Below are 18,469 nucleotides of genomic sequence, written 5' to 3'. Positions count from 1 at the left end.
AATTTTACATTGACTACAAAGAGGCATCACCACAAAAAAGGTAAATAGTTCTTTTTCTGGTAAAAATCTAGTGTGACCACACCCTATGTTCATTTAAAAGAGTTTTTAAAGGACACCACCAAACTGAAGCAATATCAGAAAACAACAAAAACCAACAGTAGAGAGAGAAGGAGACTGATTTATGAGAATACTCTGACACACGTATAACCACATCATGTAGCAAAGAGACACCTGGAAGGCTGGGTAGAGATGTCATGCTAAAATACTATGAATATTAGAAAAAAAACAAGTATACTGATAACACAAGCAGCTATAACTAACAAGAATGGACTAAAATGAAGAAAAACATTTAGACTGGCTCTTGGGAACACTTCTCACACTGAGCCTTTTTTGGCAATACAGTAGTCTCAACAAGGGAGGTGAAATAAGCCCCAATTCTTGTGGCATCCAAAGAAGTAGGCTAAACACACATTAATGACTACACCTAAGCATTTAAGTGAAACGCTCTGCTGAACCAGAGACTAAAAAAGGAATACGTACATCAAACAGCAGCACTACCTACACAGAAAGAAAATCCTCTCTAAATCACATGCGTATTAGCATTCTCTATCACATGCTCTCATTGGATTTTTCCATGACCCGGGTTTAAACTAGGTTAGTTTGGGGGGAGGGGGAGAGTTTAAATGCTCAAATGTAACATTTATCTACAAGCCAAAAAAAATATTTTTCACTTCTTGCACATTTGCCTTTTATTGACCAAGAAATTTCAGCACATCTCACCATTAGTAAAGTGTCTCTATAGGACAGAAAAGCACAAAGAAAGAGCTGGGATTTATACACTAGAGTTTGCGTGTTGGCATCTACCCAAGAGATCCATATAGATCCAAAATGTGATAGAGCTTCTTTGGAAGCCACAGTTTGGGACAGAAAGATGGTAACAACTCCTGGTGTTCAACAGAAGGCAACGTGGACCTCATGAATAAGGATGCTTAGTTTTAACAGAGCTTAACTAACACGCTTTGAGCTCCAGAGAGGGGCCCAAATGGTTTCTCCTTTTGCCAAGGGTTACCCACCAAAGTGAGGAAACACCTGCATGAAAGGAAGAAGCTTGCAAACAGAGGAATCTCCTTTGTGAGTTAAAGGTATGAAGACAGTTCGTAAGATATGAGGCCAGCACTGAATTTTTATAAAACAGCCAGTCAAAGGGCTAATGAAGAAAAAAGTCCCCTCTCCATTGCTTGCAAAGAAAATGTCAAACAGTACATATTTGATGATATGCACTTGCTTTATTAAGCAAGTCACAGAAATGAAAGGTCTACAGATGGGACTTCAATCTTGAAATAGCCTCTGCCTAAAACTGTTTTTTCAGACCACATGTCAGCATCCTGGCTGAATGCATAAGCTCCAGCATCTAAAAGTCAACAGCCATCTGGACACAGGAATCAGGTGGAGTGGTATAAAATGACCGCCATGTTTCTGTGTTGGTCTTTCTAGAGCTGGCTTTTCTGTCCTTGAAAGGACCAGTAGAAGTCATAGGAACAGGAGCATTCACATAATTTTATGGTCTGATGAAAGGGAAATCAAATCCAACTGGATCCACATCCTAAAAAAGACACCTACTCAGGAGCCACTCTCAGGGAACCCAGCCACAGAGCAGACACTGAAGATGCAACCCTAAACAAAGAAGAGCCACCTCTTCCTGCCCTATGAAATCCAGGGCCTCCTATACCTCTGAAAAATGACTGAGTCAGAGGGAAAATATATTTGAAAGTTACCAAGAGAAATAAGTAACAAAATAGCAACTGTGTCGGCCAAATCTCAAGGCACCAACCTCAGGTAAGCTGCAGGACTTGCTTCTAAACTGATCCGGTTTGGATCTGCACCTGTTTCTCTAAACTGATCCGAGTCATCCACAAGGATAGGTGATCTAATGGGCCTACACCAGCTCCTTATGCTAAAGGGGCCGTGGAAAAGGCAGCCTAAAACAAAATGGCCTTCTGCTAGCAATAGTGCAGACCCCTTATATAAACCGTGGTATTTGGGGTCCCAGACTGACTCATCAACACCAAACTCTCAGGCACCTCCAACTACAAATTCTCGGGCATCACTGTACACTCTTGACTTGGCATTGCAGCCTCATGCCAAAAAGTCTCCCAGCAAAAATGAGTCAGTATTCCTGATACTGGGGTAGAGTGTTTCCCTTGCTTTATGCTGTACATGCGTTCCTGGAAAACGGCATATAACTCAAATCTGCACAAAGGGAACCCACTTTACAATGCAACAAATAACAATGTATTCCAAGACCTTGACTGTACTGATCCCCAGATCCATTTCCACCACTTCTACAAGACAATTTTGGTATTCACCATCAGCAGACAGTACACACAAGCACAGGGTGGGGGTAAATGTTACCATAATGGGGATGGCAACTACAGAAACATGTTGCAGACAACAAGTGAGGAGCACAGATCCACACAGGAGACTATACGTTGGTGTGTGTCACTCCCACAACGTACTGCAAAATGGCTGACTACAGGCTTTCACCACACTGATCACATAAGACTGAATTTACCTCGCATATAATGAATTTTTGGTATAAAAAGGGTCATTACATAAGAGTAAATCTGCACATACAGAACTCACATAAAGCAAGGGAAACCTGTACCTGTGCAGCCCCAAAGGATACATTGTTTATTCCAGGCATCAAAGGACAAAGATCTTCATTATTTTCATAGAGAGTGGGGTGCAAGGGAAACACTAAGACACCCAAAACCACTGCAAAAACCAAGTCAGAGCGGAAAATTCCCACCCCCTAACATTTTACCTCCCGTGTGATTATAATTTCTGGAAAAATCTTTACACATACTGCCTTTAAAGTTTTGGGTCAGTATTTGCTTGGGGATCTCCCCTCTCTTCTTTGTTCATAACTGACTGCTGGTTTGTAGGAATACTCATCCTCAGCCCTGGTCTCTCCCACCCACCCCAACAATACACGTATCCCTGTGGTCATGACTGCTGTTCTGGACAAGCTGAATGTCTTATGCCAGGCAGTTCCTGAACCTGAGCATAGTACTGCACCTACCACAGCTCCCCTTCAACACCTCTTACGTTGAAGGATCAGATGCGTCATCTGGCAGTTCCTACAACTGCTACTCTGGCCCTTGTGGCAATGGAGAAGTGGGATGTACAGTATGTTCCTTCTCCCTTCACGCATGCACTCTGTCTTGCAAGCTGCCAGAGCTTGGCCAGAAATGTTTGTTTTGTGTGTTGGGCCTTACTTGTTTTCCAAGAGAGAAAAGAAAGCACAGCAAGAGAAGCTGCACGGAGTCATTCGTTCTCTCCGCACATTTAAATCCAGGAAATATAGCATGTTATCTATGTTTTAAGTATTATTTCTACTTTGCCTTAGTCTCACTTTGGCAATCTTACTGCCTTTTTGGATAAAATCAAATGTATGCAAGTAATTTGGCTTGTCTCTAGACTTCATGAGAAACACTTTCCTCCCAGATCTGGGCTGCTCTCTAGTTACCTGCTTTTGCATGGTCTCTGGTCAGGGTTTGGCTTAGCAAGTCATCCAGGCAAGGTGAACGTGGGTTCTATCCTATCCCTGTCCTGCTACAAGACCTCAAGTGCCTTGATGAAAACCCCGACAACTGGGACCACCTCAGAGCACAAGTTTTTTTTCTTACTGGAAATAATGTTATGCAAAGGAAAAACAAAAGAATTTGCTTGGGAGAATGGGCTGCAGACACAGCCCTCTTCCAAATCTCGGACCGCTGCCAAGAAAAAGCGTATTTTGAATTTTAGCATCCTCAGAAAGTGTTTTTTGGATCCCCATATTCAGCTTCTCTTCCATCACTTGCTGTGAGATCTCAGGGAAGACATTTGGTAATGCTCTGCCCAAGGGCAAGGGCAGTATTTCCCTGCCTCCTAGGAAGCTGCTACAGCTAGATACATTAAATATTGAGAAATGCTCAGATGCTCCAGCACCAAATACCCAAGGTAAGTACATAACATGCTTGTTCATGCTAGTTTTGGTCAGTCAACTCAAGGACAGACTGTGATGATACTCTCATGTCACTTCAGGTTACCTCAAAGTGTTAAGCTTCTTCTGGAAACCATGCTGCCACCCACTACCAAATTTCTGGACCCCTGGGGAGCCCCACTGGTTGAATGACAGATTTGGCCTGTGAGCCGAACGTCAAGACCACTAATGTAGAACATACACTTTAACGGAGCGTGCTGTAAATCCAGCCCAGCATCCCCACCTTTACAGCATCAGTAACGAAGGACTAAGAAGAAGAACTCTAGCACAACGGGCAGAAAGGAAAGCATAAGGAAGATGACAAACTGTGTCCAAACCCTTCATACTCTGTTCAGAGGTAACCAGCTCCTAACTTCAAGTTCTCCGGCTCCATCAATGCACAGAGAGAGTTGTCTAGTGCTGGAACTGATGACCATTTCTCCAGCAGCACCATTTTCACTCTTCACCTTTCCTTATTCTGGAGTAACCTTTGCTTACCCTGAACTGCAAGCCACCGGCCTGGATTCTGAACAAAACAGACACAGCTTTCCATTAGGGATGTATGTTTTTGAGAGGCCACCTCTCTTGCCTTCTTCCTTTGCCTTGCTCTGTCCACCACTCTCTGCTTGATATGGAGGTGCAAGAGCTTTGGCTTCTGTGGTGCTCAAGCTTTCTAGAGAAAAGGCAACTGTTTCCTCTGTCAAACTGCAAAAAGGTGGGGACAAAATATTCCATTAAGGAAGAAAGAAGCCCTGAATGAAGCAAGGGGGTCTGAAACGACTTGGATTCTGTTCCAGAGGCAGAACGAAACAGCCAGGCTCTCCAGCAGGATACACGAAACTTTCCCATCAGATCTGGTCCCATCTCCAAAACTACTAGTTGACTTCAAGACTCACTGGAGCATTTGTCTCATTAAAACAGCTAACATTATTACATCAAGAACTCCAAGGCCCGTCTAATCTACCCCAAATGCTCACCATGGGGAATACCATTGTTCACATGTGTGTATGAGCATATCACTCTCTAGTTGCTTCAACTGAGGACGAAGTGGGGAAGGAGGCAATGCCACCCCCACAATAAAACAGGAAGAATGGACAGAAAAATGAACAAAGATGAAAACGGAGGAAGGGAAAGATACCTAATGTCAGAATCCCACAAATCAACACTATTCTATATATAAACCAGTTAATTTATTTGGCAAAAGAAGTCTGCTGCTCAAAACCTATCCCTAAAGTACCATTTGAAAATGCCTCAAATAACAAGACTGCCAGATTTACCCTCTCCTCACTAGTATGTAGTCTTTGCAAAATCCAGCAATTAAATTAAGTTTGCTGCACTGGCAAAATATTGTCTGGTTGTAATGATAGGCTTTTCAACCTTTGAGTCTGCACGGAGGGAATATATAACCTCCTACAGTTTAATATGGTAGATAATCATTCAAAATTTAAACTGCAAATATTTAGAGAAGTATTTTTAGCTGCAATTCTATCCAACATTTAAGCCATCATATAGAAATGTAAAGTCTCTAAACTCTGAAAGAAAATTAATTTAAATGTATGCATTCTTATTTGAGATCAAGTTCCTTCGTAAAAACAGAAATATTTCTTTCCCTTGACCTTCAATCATCTTTGTGCCAGTTTCTGACATGCCCCAAACACCACCTGTTTTTATACAGTCTTATATCAACTCTCAACAGCCTTTCATACACACTATAAGCCAAACGATAACATTTACAAAACCCTTAAAGCAACAAATACAACCAACCACACAATTTTCATTTTAAAACCTGAAAATTCAAAGGGTCTTTTATCAGCCAACAAAGTACAAACAAAGTACGGAACAAGAATTCAACCCAGCATGAAATGTGATCCATGACAAAGCAGATGTGGCAGAAATCCCTGGTAACAAAAAAGAAGAAAGAGAGATGGGTTGGGGTGACAGTCTTTGTGAGAGATGAGAACCACCTCCGGAAAGACCTCACAACACACATCTCCATGTCCTCCACAAGCTCTTCCATCAACACCACAGAACCAGATCCGATACAAAAGACAAAAGGTTTATTTCTCTCTTTGTTTAAATTTTCTGCCCCTTAGGTCTTTTTCATACATGCAAACCCATCTTAAGATCCCTTCCACATCAGACTTTAGTTGTCATGCTTCTCTCAGCAAGAGTGGACACTCTTGGAGAAAAGGGCTTGGGTCCCAGAATAAAGTGTGTTTCCTGCCTCCCTTAGCTTAATTTTGCAATCTAGGTTTTAAACACACTGAAAATTACATGGTGGCACAATTTCTGTTGCAAGATCTTCTTAAGCACATTGAAAAGAAGAGTAACTTAAGAAGTATGTTCCCTGCCATAGCATAACAAATTCCAACCTCTATATCTAGGTACTGTTTGCAAGAAACAACATGAAATGGAGACCCATATAAAGCTAAAGTATATTTCTTCTTTAATCAGACGCTTAAAAATATTCTCTGGCTATTATACAATTCTAAATGATCATTTTGTTCATATAATGCTGGCAGCAGATTTTTTTTCTGAATAAAATTACCATATTACTGAGTTTAATCCTATTCCCTAACTGGGAAGTTAGTCCTAAAGATTAATATTTTGACATTGGGAAAATAATGAAACAGCAGTTTCTCATCATCCCTCAGATTCACTTTGACTCTTCAGGCTAAGAGTCAACTAGGCTGACTGCCTAAGTCAGAAGTCAAAATAAATTTAATACCCCCCCCCCAAACCAATGATTCAGAAATGTTCAACTGTGCACAGAACTAACTCGGGTAACCATGTTAAACTTGTCCTCACATTTCTGTTTTGTCCAGTCTTATGCTAAGTTATGAGTTTTTCAGGGCAGTGATCATCTCCTCTAACGTTTGTAGAGCAAGTAGCCCAGTAGTGCCAGAAATAAAGCAATGTTGCTCAAGACTCTACAGGGACATGGTATTTCTATCTTTCGTTTTAAGAAAAAGGAGAAAAAAAATCTCTCCAATTTGCTAGGTAGAGTGCAACTAGACTAGACTGTGCTCTTCATAATAAAAGCCCACAAATCCTCAATCCTGTATACACACAGAGATGTTAATGAAGGTACTCCAGCAAATCTGTTGCAGGGTTAGGCCGAAGTGAAAAGAAAGATTTGCAGGAAAAGGTGGGGTGATGCAAAGTTTCCTTTCATCTACAAGTCAAATTGACTCTCAGAAAAAAAAAGGAAAAGGACACAAGGCAAACATCTTAAAAGAATACTGTGCCTAATGAAGTAAACAGCACAGATGGCCTTACCACACAGTCATTTAACCAGTTATTAAATGGAATATCCCAATGTACCTATTTGTGAACACAATGAAGGCTGAAATACATATAATTTTGGTATCTTAAATGTATCTCATCAACCAGAGATATACAAGTTTACATGACAGAGATGGGTTTCTTTCCCCTCCCATTTCACATGCAATTACAAACAGAGGTGGCACTTTGGCATCATACACCAATTATTCGGTAGGCTATAAAGCAATACAAGAGAGCTTAAATAAAACAAAATCGATCTGGATCAAAACCACTTGGGGGAAGGATTGTAAATGTACTGTGTTACGATTTTCCTAAACACACACAGGACTGGATTTGCATGTAGACAGCAATTTCCTTAATGTTATGAGAGAGATAAATACTACCAGATTTGTATATAATATGGGCATTCTAGCAAGTTATGGAAAGAAACTCTGAATGTAGTGATGACAAGTCAGTTCAGTTTAATTTAAATGAAAGGGTTAAATAAGGTGCTTGTTTATAAAAAAGGTCCGTAACTATATTTTAAAAGCCAAATGTTGAGAAATTAAAGGAAATCAGGTAGTGAAGTCAATTGGACTGAAGATCTCAGGGATTTAAATGTGGAGGAGTTGTGAAAGGTTTTTAAGACAGATGTAAAAACGATCTACAATTTGCCTCATAAGAACAAAGTGGGGGGTGGGAAGGAAGCATTCCTAGGGAAGGGCTCCCAACCTAAACGTATGAATAATCATCAAAATGAGGCTATTAAGAGCAAGCCAAGGGTTTATAAGAAATAGGAAAAGCTGCTGATCAACAGAGAAAGCTGCAACCTGAAGGCCAGAAAACACAGGGATAAATTAGTGAGAGTAGTTAGGCCTTGCAAAGAAAACCTACACAAACAGCAAAACACACTTTAGCCATGTAAACACTTAAGAACAAAGTGGGGTGTGTCCAAATGAGCACAGATATTTTTCCTTGTGCCGCTGCTACCTGTCCCCGGGGAGCACCCATGCCATGCGTGTTCTGGCACGTGGCAGTTTACCCTGGGTAGGGCAGGGGAGGCTGGGGCAGGCAACTGTGCTGGCCCCAGAAGCCTTACCTGGGGTCCTGGGGGCCTCCCAGGGCTGAAGCCACAGGAGGAAGCCTGGCCAGCAGCCGGAGCGTGGCTCCAGCCCAACAGACTCTGGTTCTGGGCAGCACGTAATCGTGCCATGTGCGCCACCCCAATTTTTTTGGTGTGGGTTCTTTGGCCCCAGGATCTGTCAGGGTCAACCCTCCCTCCCCTCCCAGCATGGGGAATGCCGGCATGTGTGATGTGCGGTGCTGCAGATGGGGCAACGATGTATACTGCACACATACACATGTCTGGACAAGGCCTCAGTGAGAAAAGTGAGGCTGCCATATAGTGAGGATTGGCAAGAGTAAAATAATCTTAGTACAGCCCAAAAAACTACATGAATACTTTGGTTCAGTCTTCAGAAGGGACAATGATGGTGAACATGGGAACAAAGGTAAGATTACTAATGATAATGAGGCACATAATAGAAATGGAAGATGTAAGCGAAGCTCAAAAAGCTAAGTGTACTGAAGTCCTGGCAGAGGGTGAGGTGCTGGGGTGTGGAGGGAATCAGATGTCTCTATCCCAGAATTCTGAGCCATCTAATACATGCAATCACAAGTCTGATAGTTGGGACTTTTAAACAGTGCAACCCTGCACTTGATAGACTTAGCTGGAAAAAAGAACATAAAATGTAATAATGATACATATTAGAAAGAGAAGAGAAATTATCAAGGCAACTACAGACCCACTAATCTGAGTTCAGCAGCATAAGTAGCAAGAACAAAATTTGAAAGAAATTATAGTTAAAGGCAGGGAAGCATTTTATCTTGCTTTCAGTTGGTAACACAGGCTTATCAAACATCAATCAGGCCAAACTAAGCTGGTTATCTTTCTGGAATATTTTTTTAGAAGGGAAATAATACATCTAATCTAGTTGTATTTCAGTAAAGTGTCTGATGCACACCCACATGAAAAATGATTAGCTAAACTGGAGGTGATGGAAATTAGTACAAAATGTTAGGAAGGACAAAGAAACAGGTTAGAGAGGAAATGGCAACAGATTACACTGAAAAAGGAATTGTCATTTGAGAGCGAGGTCATTAACAGAGTTCATCCAAGACTAATTTTAGGATTACTTTTACCTAGTATTTATTTTCATTAGTGAATCCAACACAAGAGGCACAAGTGCACTAATTCAATCTGCCTGTAACCCAAAGTTGGAGACTCACTGCCAATACAGGAGGAAGGCAAGAATATCATGAGGGAAGAAACAAACAGCCTTCAGGACTGTAGTAACAGAAGAGAGAGAAAAACACATTTGTGCAAAACAAACTCAGGCATTTAGAGACTAATACCAAGGATTTCCACTATAAGCTCCTAGTTTAGAAATGACTGAGTAGGAGAAAGACCTATGCATACTGACCAGTCACAGAATGACTATGAACCATCAATGAATGTTATTGTAGAGTGCTGTGTATAGTCCTAGTCACCCATGTTCAAGAAAGATACATTTGAGCTGGAAAAAGTCCAGAAAAATCCGTTAGAGGTAAACACCAGCGACGAAGAAAAGCTATACAAGCTATGCAAAGCCAATGTCAACACAAGAACAAACAGAGTATAAACTGGCCATGAATAAATTTAGACTGAAAATGAAAAGATAGTTTCTAACCATCCAAAGAGCAGCGGACTAGCACTGGACAGCCTGACAGTAGGAATAGTGGGGGTAATTAGTCTAACTCCATTTTAGCTGGGGCCTCATAAGTTGGTGAACCATTGCTGATGATGTTGCCAACAGCAGAGGAGTAGATTCAGTGACCTCAAGGACCCTCCCAGTCCATTATCACCTTGCATTTGTAGGCTTTTGTCTAACGTTTCTACAAGATACCAGGATAACAAAAAGCAAGATCAGGGAGCCAAAGTCTCAAAGTTGTATATTTTGGGGAAGCTAATGTGAACAGTATAATTGCCGAGAGCAGGAGCATACCTAAGAGCAGCTAAGAATAAGGAAACAGCACTGAAAAATTCTCTAATTCGTGACATTACTTTTAAGTTACTTCTGCTTGGTTTACAAGTCCAACATTGTGTTTCTCCAAGGATAGGGGCCTGGGAGCTCCACTGTAACAAGAGAAGTTACTTAAACCACGAACTCCTTGTAATCCTAACTGTGGACAGAGAGGGTATACAGTACCTAACTAAACTGTTGATCCCTGACTGCAGCAGCTAGTTGCTACTGTAACAGAAATGATTATCTGTCCCTGACACTGCAATAAATCCCATAGGAGTACACGTAGATGCCCACAGAGAGATCACAACAAGATCAGGTCCTTAGACTAGACTCTCTCATCACTCTAGTCTCCATTTATGTATAGCTAACTGAGAGAGTTAGGTAAATTCTGACTTGATCCCATATAGTCATTCAGCTTCTTGCAAATCCACAGACACCCAATCAACAAAACTACACTCAAAATATGGCAGGAAAGTAACCAATACCAAAAGTTTCAAAGAGAGGTAATTCCGTTAATGAATGGAACATTTTGAAATCATACACATTTGGAAAAAAAACCCACCTGACAACATTTTAAAGAGTAATGAAAATAAATTCCATAACTTCAACCAAAAGCAAAAACAGATTGAGCCAAATGCATCAAGAAGCACTACCCAGAACACAAAAAAATAAGAAGAGCTTCATCATAAATTTGGAGAGGAGCGATGTCCATGAAGTGAAGGTCACCAGCATTTAAAAAACAAAAAACCCTTGAAAAACTTAACATTCAAGACACAGGATAATTCTTCCCTCTTTTCACAGGACTGCAGCCACAATCCTGCAGTCCATGCATACAGGTGGACCCTTTTGATTACAAAAAACCCTGAAGTCACAAAAGCTGAACAAAAGTGGTGTCTATTAGACAGTTTCACAAAAAACCCTCCCACTGTTCCAACTGTACATCAGAAATATGAACCTAGGTTATACATGGTTTATTGATATTTGTTAAATGTTCCAAGATCTTCAAGTGAAAAGTACTTTATAAAGCTAAGTATCTGGCCCTCAGTGAATTAAAAAGAAAGATTACTACTGAGAGTAAGGGTTCCAATTGTTTTACTTCTCACCACCTAGAAAATACCAAACAAGTATCAATATAAATAAGGACTGGACAATTGAGGCCTATGAAAGAACAACAAGAGAATTCAAACAATTTTATAATAAAAAAGAAATAAAGATCAACATTGCTCTTGTTTGGAAATGAAGGCCCAAATCCTGCAGTCTTTGCTTGACTAAAACTTTCACTGAAGCTGATGGGATTTTTACCTTAACAAGAAATTTGAAAAGGTGGGATTGCATTAAGAACAGATCCTAAAAGGCAACCCAAAAGAGGACAGAATCATCAAATACATAGCCAAAATGAAAAGATCTGCTCCCTTGTGAATTATACAGTGCTGCTTTGTTGCTGTTACAAAAACTGTTTAATACCATGGAAACTATCTGATAAATGTACTAGAGGTCTATAATTTTATAATATTGTGGTAACAATGTGATGATTCTTTTTGAGAGAGGATTTTTCTTAAAAGGCCCTGGCTTCTAGGGGAAAGTAACTTTTCCAAAAATAAGCTACCTTTTAAGCTGAAATGTTTCAGTTTCAGCCTAAATGTAAAAAAGTTTTAGAGAAATGAAAAGCAGACCAAGCAGAATTGTCTTAAGTTATTGCAAAACACAGGAGATGATGGATACAGAAAGTATTTTTCCAAGTATAAAAGATCACTGAGGTATTTTGCGCGAGTCCCAGTAACACAAAAAATAGCTAACAAATCTGCTATTTTAAATCTACGTAACTAGTCTCCACAAAGGAGCACTTTGTCTAACTTAATAAAACCTCACAGGTTATTAATGAGAGGAAAATTACTGTGTGCAGAACGTTATTTTCATGTCCAATCTCAGAGCACACTATTCAAGACTTCTAGGTATGTTCTCATATGAGCATATAAGCAAGTCAGACACCTGCATGCATACCTTCACCATCTGAACTCTTTCAAGACAAATATTATTCTCCTATGCCTCTGAATTCCCACCACCACTTTTAAAGACAGTGCAGGAAATAATCTGGAAAGTATGGCAGTATTTCGGTTGGATTCTGGAGCCTAATGTTTAAAATACAGAATTTTTACTCCACCCCAACAATTTCCCAACTGACAGATTGCATGTCGGCTGATCTGTAGGTACTTTACAGTAAAAATACAGTAAATGAACCAACTTTATTTTAATGAATGTTAAATACCTGCCGTCCGAAAGACACCCCTAGACACCACACACAAACACACAAAACCACTACTTCTGTGATTAAGCCGATGTAACAAGAGTCATGTCCTGAAGGTTAAACTAAAACTATGTCGGACCAATAGGTTGAGGTGGGAATATGAATTCCAAAGCCAAGGGCCCTCCACTACTCAGAGCCTAACTAGTCATTCTGTACAGCAGGGGTGACAAACATCCAGCCCGCAGGCTGGATCCAGGCTATGGAGCCATACAATATAGCCCATGGAGCACTGGACCAACCGCATACACCAGCCCCAGCCTTACACACTGCATGCAGCACATGGGCAGGACCTGGCACCAGGGGTCAGTCTGGGATGCTGCACACAGTCCAAACCCCAAAGCCCCTGTGCCACATGCACAGTGAGCCCCAGGGTTAGCATATGGTGCACACAGCGCACAGGCAGGGCTGGACTAGTTGTGTGCACTGCACACAGCACGTGAGGCCAGCATCAATTGTGCACTGCCTACAAAATGAGGACTGAACCCAGTGCCTTGGATGCTCCACAGTCCCAGTCTGGCTCACAGGTTGGCTCAGCAATGCTAATCTGGCCTTCAGGGCCAAATGAGCCTGACATTCCCTGCTATACAGGATGCAATGCACTGAGATGGCCAGCGCACACAAACACTGAAGTGAACTTTAGATCTAGGGATCATACATTCAAACCTAGTTAAGAGTATAGTTATTCAAATGTATGACAGCTAGATCACACTTTCACACCTTCACCTCTCTCTTCCCATTTCCCCTCACTTGAAACACAGGGAGGAAAAAAAACAAGTTAATTCAATGTTATACAAGAGATTTTTGCCTCATGAAAGAATTATGCAGTTCCAAATAGGCTCAGTTGCACCAGTATAAATTCAGAGTAATGCAATTATCCTCTACTTTATTTACACCAATAAAACAGAGCAAACTGTGGTTTCTAAAAGGCACAAGGGGACTCAGCTTCTGAGCACATGAACTGTACATAGGCGCAAAGCTAGACCTCATATTAACCACGACAAACATTAGTATTTTTAGCTATGTTCAATGATTTCATTTTTTCACATGCTTCTACTGGAAAAGCAGTACAGGAGATGCTGTATATCCTACTCATTATATTTTAGTTCCTGAATAGAGGGTCATAGTTCAGAGTTGCATGGAATTCAAGGACAGCCCCTCCTGCACTGCATACTCTCTTCTGTTACCTGCAGTGACTCATTTCTATCTGAAATGCTATTATTGAAAAAGAACCAATAATAAACTACCCTATCAGCTTGCTTTGGTTTGGGACTCCCAAGTTTCTGTGGCGGGGGGCGGAAACCAAACTTAAAACCCTACAAAAACAAGACACTTCACTGCACATATTTTTCCCTCAGGGGAAACAATGAGAATAGACCATGTCTGACAGATGTGCAGTCACATCACTTATTGCACTACTCCAAGGAACACAGGTATTACTGTAATGAGTGCACCGTAAAAAATGTACAAAGAACAGAATGGACACTGTCCTGCTGTTCTGCTTACTCCATTCTGGTAATTAAGGAAAGTTTTGAGGCTTGTAAGAAGCCTGTTCTTGGAGAACAAGCTTTCTATAAACGTCAATGCCTTACATGCTTAAACAAAGGAGCAGAGGGATGTATCCTATGCATATGTGCACCTGCAGCCACAATTCTCCCTCCATCACACACACAAAAATAGGCTTAAAATTAAACTTGAGAGCTATCAACCTTGAAAACTTTCTTTTTGCATACAAATGTTATGCTTGAAAGACAGCCAAAATAATGAGAACTAATTTTAGGAACTACACACCCCCAAATCCCGCTGCTAATTTTTGCAGCTCTTATAGTGGACATTTCTAAAAATGTTTCTTTCTTCTGTCCCTGTCTGAAACACCCTTATAAACAATACGGGAAACTGAGACTATACATGTGTTAAGTATAAACCTAACATTTTTGTTTATGGTTACAACTTTAAACAACTATCCAGGAGAAATAGCACAAAAAGAGACTGCATGTAGAATCCTGGCAAATGCACAAGGAAAATAAAACATAATTTTCTAATTTCTTAAGGTTATAGTCTCATTACTTTAGTATTCTGAGGTAATACCTTTAATAATAAAAAGGAAAAAAAAAATTCCAATGTTTCTAGTTGATCTGGAAAAGATGTACAGTACTCCAGTAAGATATCTACTACTAATAATGTGTGGATATTAGGCCCACAAATTGATCTACTCAAGTACATCCCTGTATCTCATTGAATCCCTCACGGAAGTCAGTGGAAGGGAGAAAAATAACCGTAAGAGCAAATCCTTCATTTGGAAGCCAGGGCACTGTAACTCACAGTGGTATTCCAATATTCCATGTTCCCTTCCATCTGTTTGTTACATCTCATGCAGCCTTATGCCCCAGACACGTACGCACAGGCTCATCTTTACTACTACCAAGTGACCTCATTGATTTCAATGGGACTATACAAAGGAGACAAGCTCAGAACATACACATGTATTTGCAGGATCAGGGCCTCAGGCAATAGGGATCACAAACTCTTTTATCAAAGTAACTCACAACTGTTTACTTTCTGAGAATTAGCCATTTTAATCAAAAGGTCAAAATGTTTCCACTTTTCTGAACTCAAGCTATAAGAATTTTAAAAGGAAAGTGTCAAAGATGACAAGCTGCAAGTGTAATTAATCCTTACATTGTTGAAAGCATACCAAAATCTATATCAGCCCCATTATAAGACACTGTTACAGAAGTGAAAACTCAATAGTCATCCACTAATAACAAATCCCTGAATTTATCCTTACTTACCTGGCAACCAGGTTTTATTTGAACTTTCTATCTGTTTTTCTTCTATCTTCCAAGGAAACAGAAGCACACAAATACCCCAGAATGATGATTACAAGTCCATTTTACATTTCAATGCTCTGACTAATTACAAATTAATCAGATAGGTAGAGGAAAGAGATAGGGGAAACACATATCTGCAAATCCAAAAGGTAACAGGCCTAATATTAAGCCTCCTAGCTTCAATACTGTCTAGAATTAGTTAAATCCAATATCAATGACAAAAAATAATCAACTACAGCATCAACACTAGTTATCTGTACTGACATTTTCTTTGCTTATAAACAAAAAGGAGACTGATGACATGAAAAGATTTGCACGTGATACCACAAACCCCTTCAATATGTAGTATGCAAAGAATTATTTCTGGACCTGATTCTGGGAGATACTGCACCTGCACACTCGCACTAAAAAAAAAAGTCAGTGAGTTGAGGTGACATGGCCCATTCAGGGAGTGCTAAGCCTATTTTAGGAGCCTACCCAAATTCATACTCCTCACGCTTGCTCAGAAACCCATTAAAAACCCAGTGCCACATTAAATTAAATGTTGAAAGTTAAAACTTAGACAAAACCTGCCTGCCTGCAGAGCCCAGGAAATGGTTCTGTTCATATTAGCATCCAGACCTTCCACAGGTATTACTAACAGCACAGAGGCAAGATTTCCACTTTAAAGATATCAACTGATGGCAACATTTTTGCAGAGTTTGAAAAGCTTGTTTGTCAGGCACCTTTTCTCACTTACATGCTACATTTCCTCTCAAATTTCTGGCACAACAAAACTTTTGAGCACAATTTTGATGTCAACTGTAAAAAAAAAAAAAAAAAAAAAGTATTTTAATCGCACACAAAATCTTGAGCCTTACCTTTTAGCAGAGGCAGAGGCGTTAATTCAATAGGCTTGCCCTGAGACCTAAACTGGGAGGAGCTTTGCGACCTCTTCTGCCTGGCTTTCCTGACGGACTTCCGAGAAAATCCGTCTACTTTATCCACTGACGGAGGAGTGGTTGGTGCTGAGGACATATCCCTACTGAAAAGAAACAAGTGTTATAAACGCATTCCCAATGCCCAGAAGTAGGTAAAGATTAAATGAATTTGCCAAGAGTCACTTTGTACCTCCTTCACTTCCCTCCTAAAAACACCCTTTTGAACTATCACCCACAAGGACTTGAAAAAATTAGTGGGCCAGATGGATAGGAGAGAGATGGTCTGTCTATTGATTTATTTACAAACTTAAAAAATAAATTCCTGGTACTATTGCAAACCTTTCCTTTCCTCTCCCCTATTTTGTAGCATCCTCACTTGTTATATATTTGAACTTAGGCCCAGATCCTGAAATCAGATCCAGGCAGATCGATTGCTGTATTGACATGGGGACCTGTTGACTTCAAAAAGAGTCCATACAAACACAGGGGTGATCTGTCAGTCAGCAAGAAGCGGCCTACAGGACCACACGTTCTTTGGATTGCCACAGGATCTCCTTCTTTCTTCCCTAAAGCACCTATTCCTTAATGCAGGGGTGGGCAAAATGAGGCCCGGAGGCTGAATGTGACACATCAGGCCATTCTATCTGGCCTGCAGGGCCTCTAAAAATTTAGAAAATTAATATTTCTCTCTCCCTGGCTGTCTGTCATGTGGCCCTCAATGGCTTGCCAAAAAACTCAGTAAGCGGCCCTCCACCCAAAACAATCACCCGCCCCTGCCGTAATGGGTGCACAAGCAAAATAATGAATTTTGCCATCAAAACCATGGACATTTAGTAGACAATTAATATACCATGGAACACACATAAAATAGGCAGACTGCTTTCCATAAAAATAAGTTGAAAAATGTATGAAAGTTTAGCCAACCAACATCATTAAGCTTCAAAACATCAACAAAACGTACTAAGCTTGACAGACTTACTACATTAGTCATTTATTCTCCACTTTAGAAATACCCAGCTTTTACACTGTGAATCTCTTTGCATATCTCCAGTTTCATATTCTAGTATTCCTGAGCAGATTCCATGCTACTTTTACAAAATTATAAAGAAATACTGAAAGAGTTGATTCAACAACCAGTCTCTTGATTTTTGCCAGCCTTGTCGTCTTCTCTGTCAAAAAGTCCCATGGTATCTTCTCAGTGAAAAAGAAAGATGTAAGGGGGAAAGATTTAGCTATGAATCCTACCAGTGCTTATGCACGTTTAACTTTGATGCTCTGAGCAGTATTTCAATGACAATACACATGGTAATCAAGTGAAGCTTGCATGTAAGCACGCGCAAAAGCAGGGGCTTAAAGCATGAGCTTGGAAGGTGTTAATCACCCCAAATGTTTGTTGGCTTCAATTTATCAAAGGGTCACCTACTGCTACTGGGAAAGACCACCTTCAAATAGCTATCATGTTGACGGACTGGTCTACCCCATACAAATACAATAGATTTAAATCAAGTCGTTTGATTTACGCTTTAGAAGGAGGTCTTATTATTTTCTTTATGACGGTGTAAGCGTGCGTAGAAAGACGACGGGTTTGCTGCGAGGCCGTGTGCGGGCATGTAACAAAGTCCGGGTCCGCCGAAAACATCAAACTCTTCGCTTCAAAGGACCGAGCGGCGTCCTCGGAAGCCAAGCTGGGACACTGGTATCATCTTTAAAAAAAAAACCATTTATCCTCTTTTGTTTTTTCCCCCGGGGCAGGCGCTGCTTCACGACCGCCCTGACAGCCGCGCCCTGCGTGGCGCGCCTGGACCGTGGCAGGCTTCGAGGCTCCGAAGTGATGCTCCAGAGACAAGTGCCACCTCGCCGGGATGGACGGGGGGTCTGCCAGACGATGTGCTCGCCCCCTAGCCTGCCGTCCCCTCCAATGGAAGGGGACCTGGGGGCTCCCTGAGGGATGGGGGCACGAGGAGCCGCCCTCACCTGGCCCTCGCCCTCGCCCTGCCCCAGCCTCGCCCGCTCCCCTCCCCGGCGGGCCGGGGGCGTCTGCAGCTCCTCCCCCGGGGGCAGCG

The 18,469-nt window shown here is 41.1% G+C and overlaps 1 protein-coding gene across 4 annotated transcripts in view; it reads right to left on the bottom strand.

The window, feature by feature from the left end:
• PPP2R5E (protein phosphatase 2 regulatory subunit B'epsilon) overlaps nt 1–18,097 on the bottom strand; it is a 103,639-nt gene extending 85,542 nt beyond the window's left edge. The window contains exons 1-2 of one of the 4 annotated variants that reach the window (XM_019550845.1): nt 17,927–18,097; nt 16,347–16,510 (exon numbers count right to left, since the gene is read on the bottom strand). In XM_019550845.1, the coding sequence (XP_019406390.1) occupies nt 16,347–16,510; nt 17,927–18,045 (283 nt within the window). In that variant the 5' untranslated portion in view covers nt 18,046–18,097. Of the gene's footprint in view, nt 1–16,346; nt 16,511–17,385; nt 17,847–17,926 lie in introns of those variants that run through there. The other 3 variants (XM_019550848.1, XM_019550847.1, XM_019550846.1) reach the window with 3 other exon arrangements.
• Between the last annotated feature and the right edge of the window lie 372 nt (nt 18,098–18,469).

This window comes from Crocodylus porosus, unplaced genomic scaffold (assembly GCF_001723895.1).
Source record: "Crocodylus porosus isolate Cpor-Errol unplaced genomic scaffold, CroPor_comp1, whole genome shotgun sequence".
Lineage (NCBI taxonomy): Eukaryota > Metazoa > Chordata > Crocodylia > Crocodylidae > Crocodylus > Crocodylus porosus.
The sequence above is the reverse complement of the archived record's forward strand: the minus strand, read 5'-3'. Positions and strand labels throughout refer to the sequence as shown.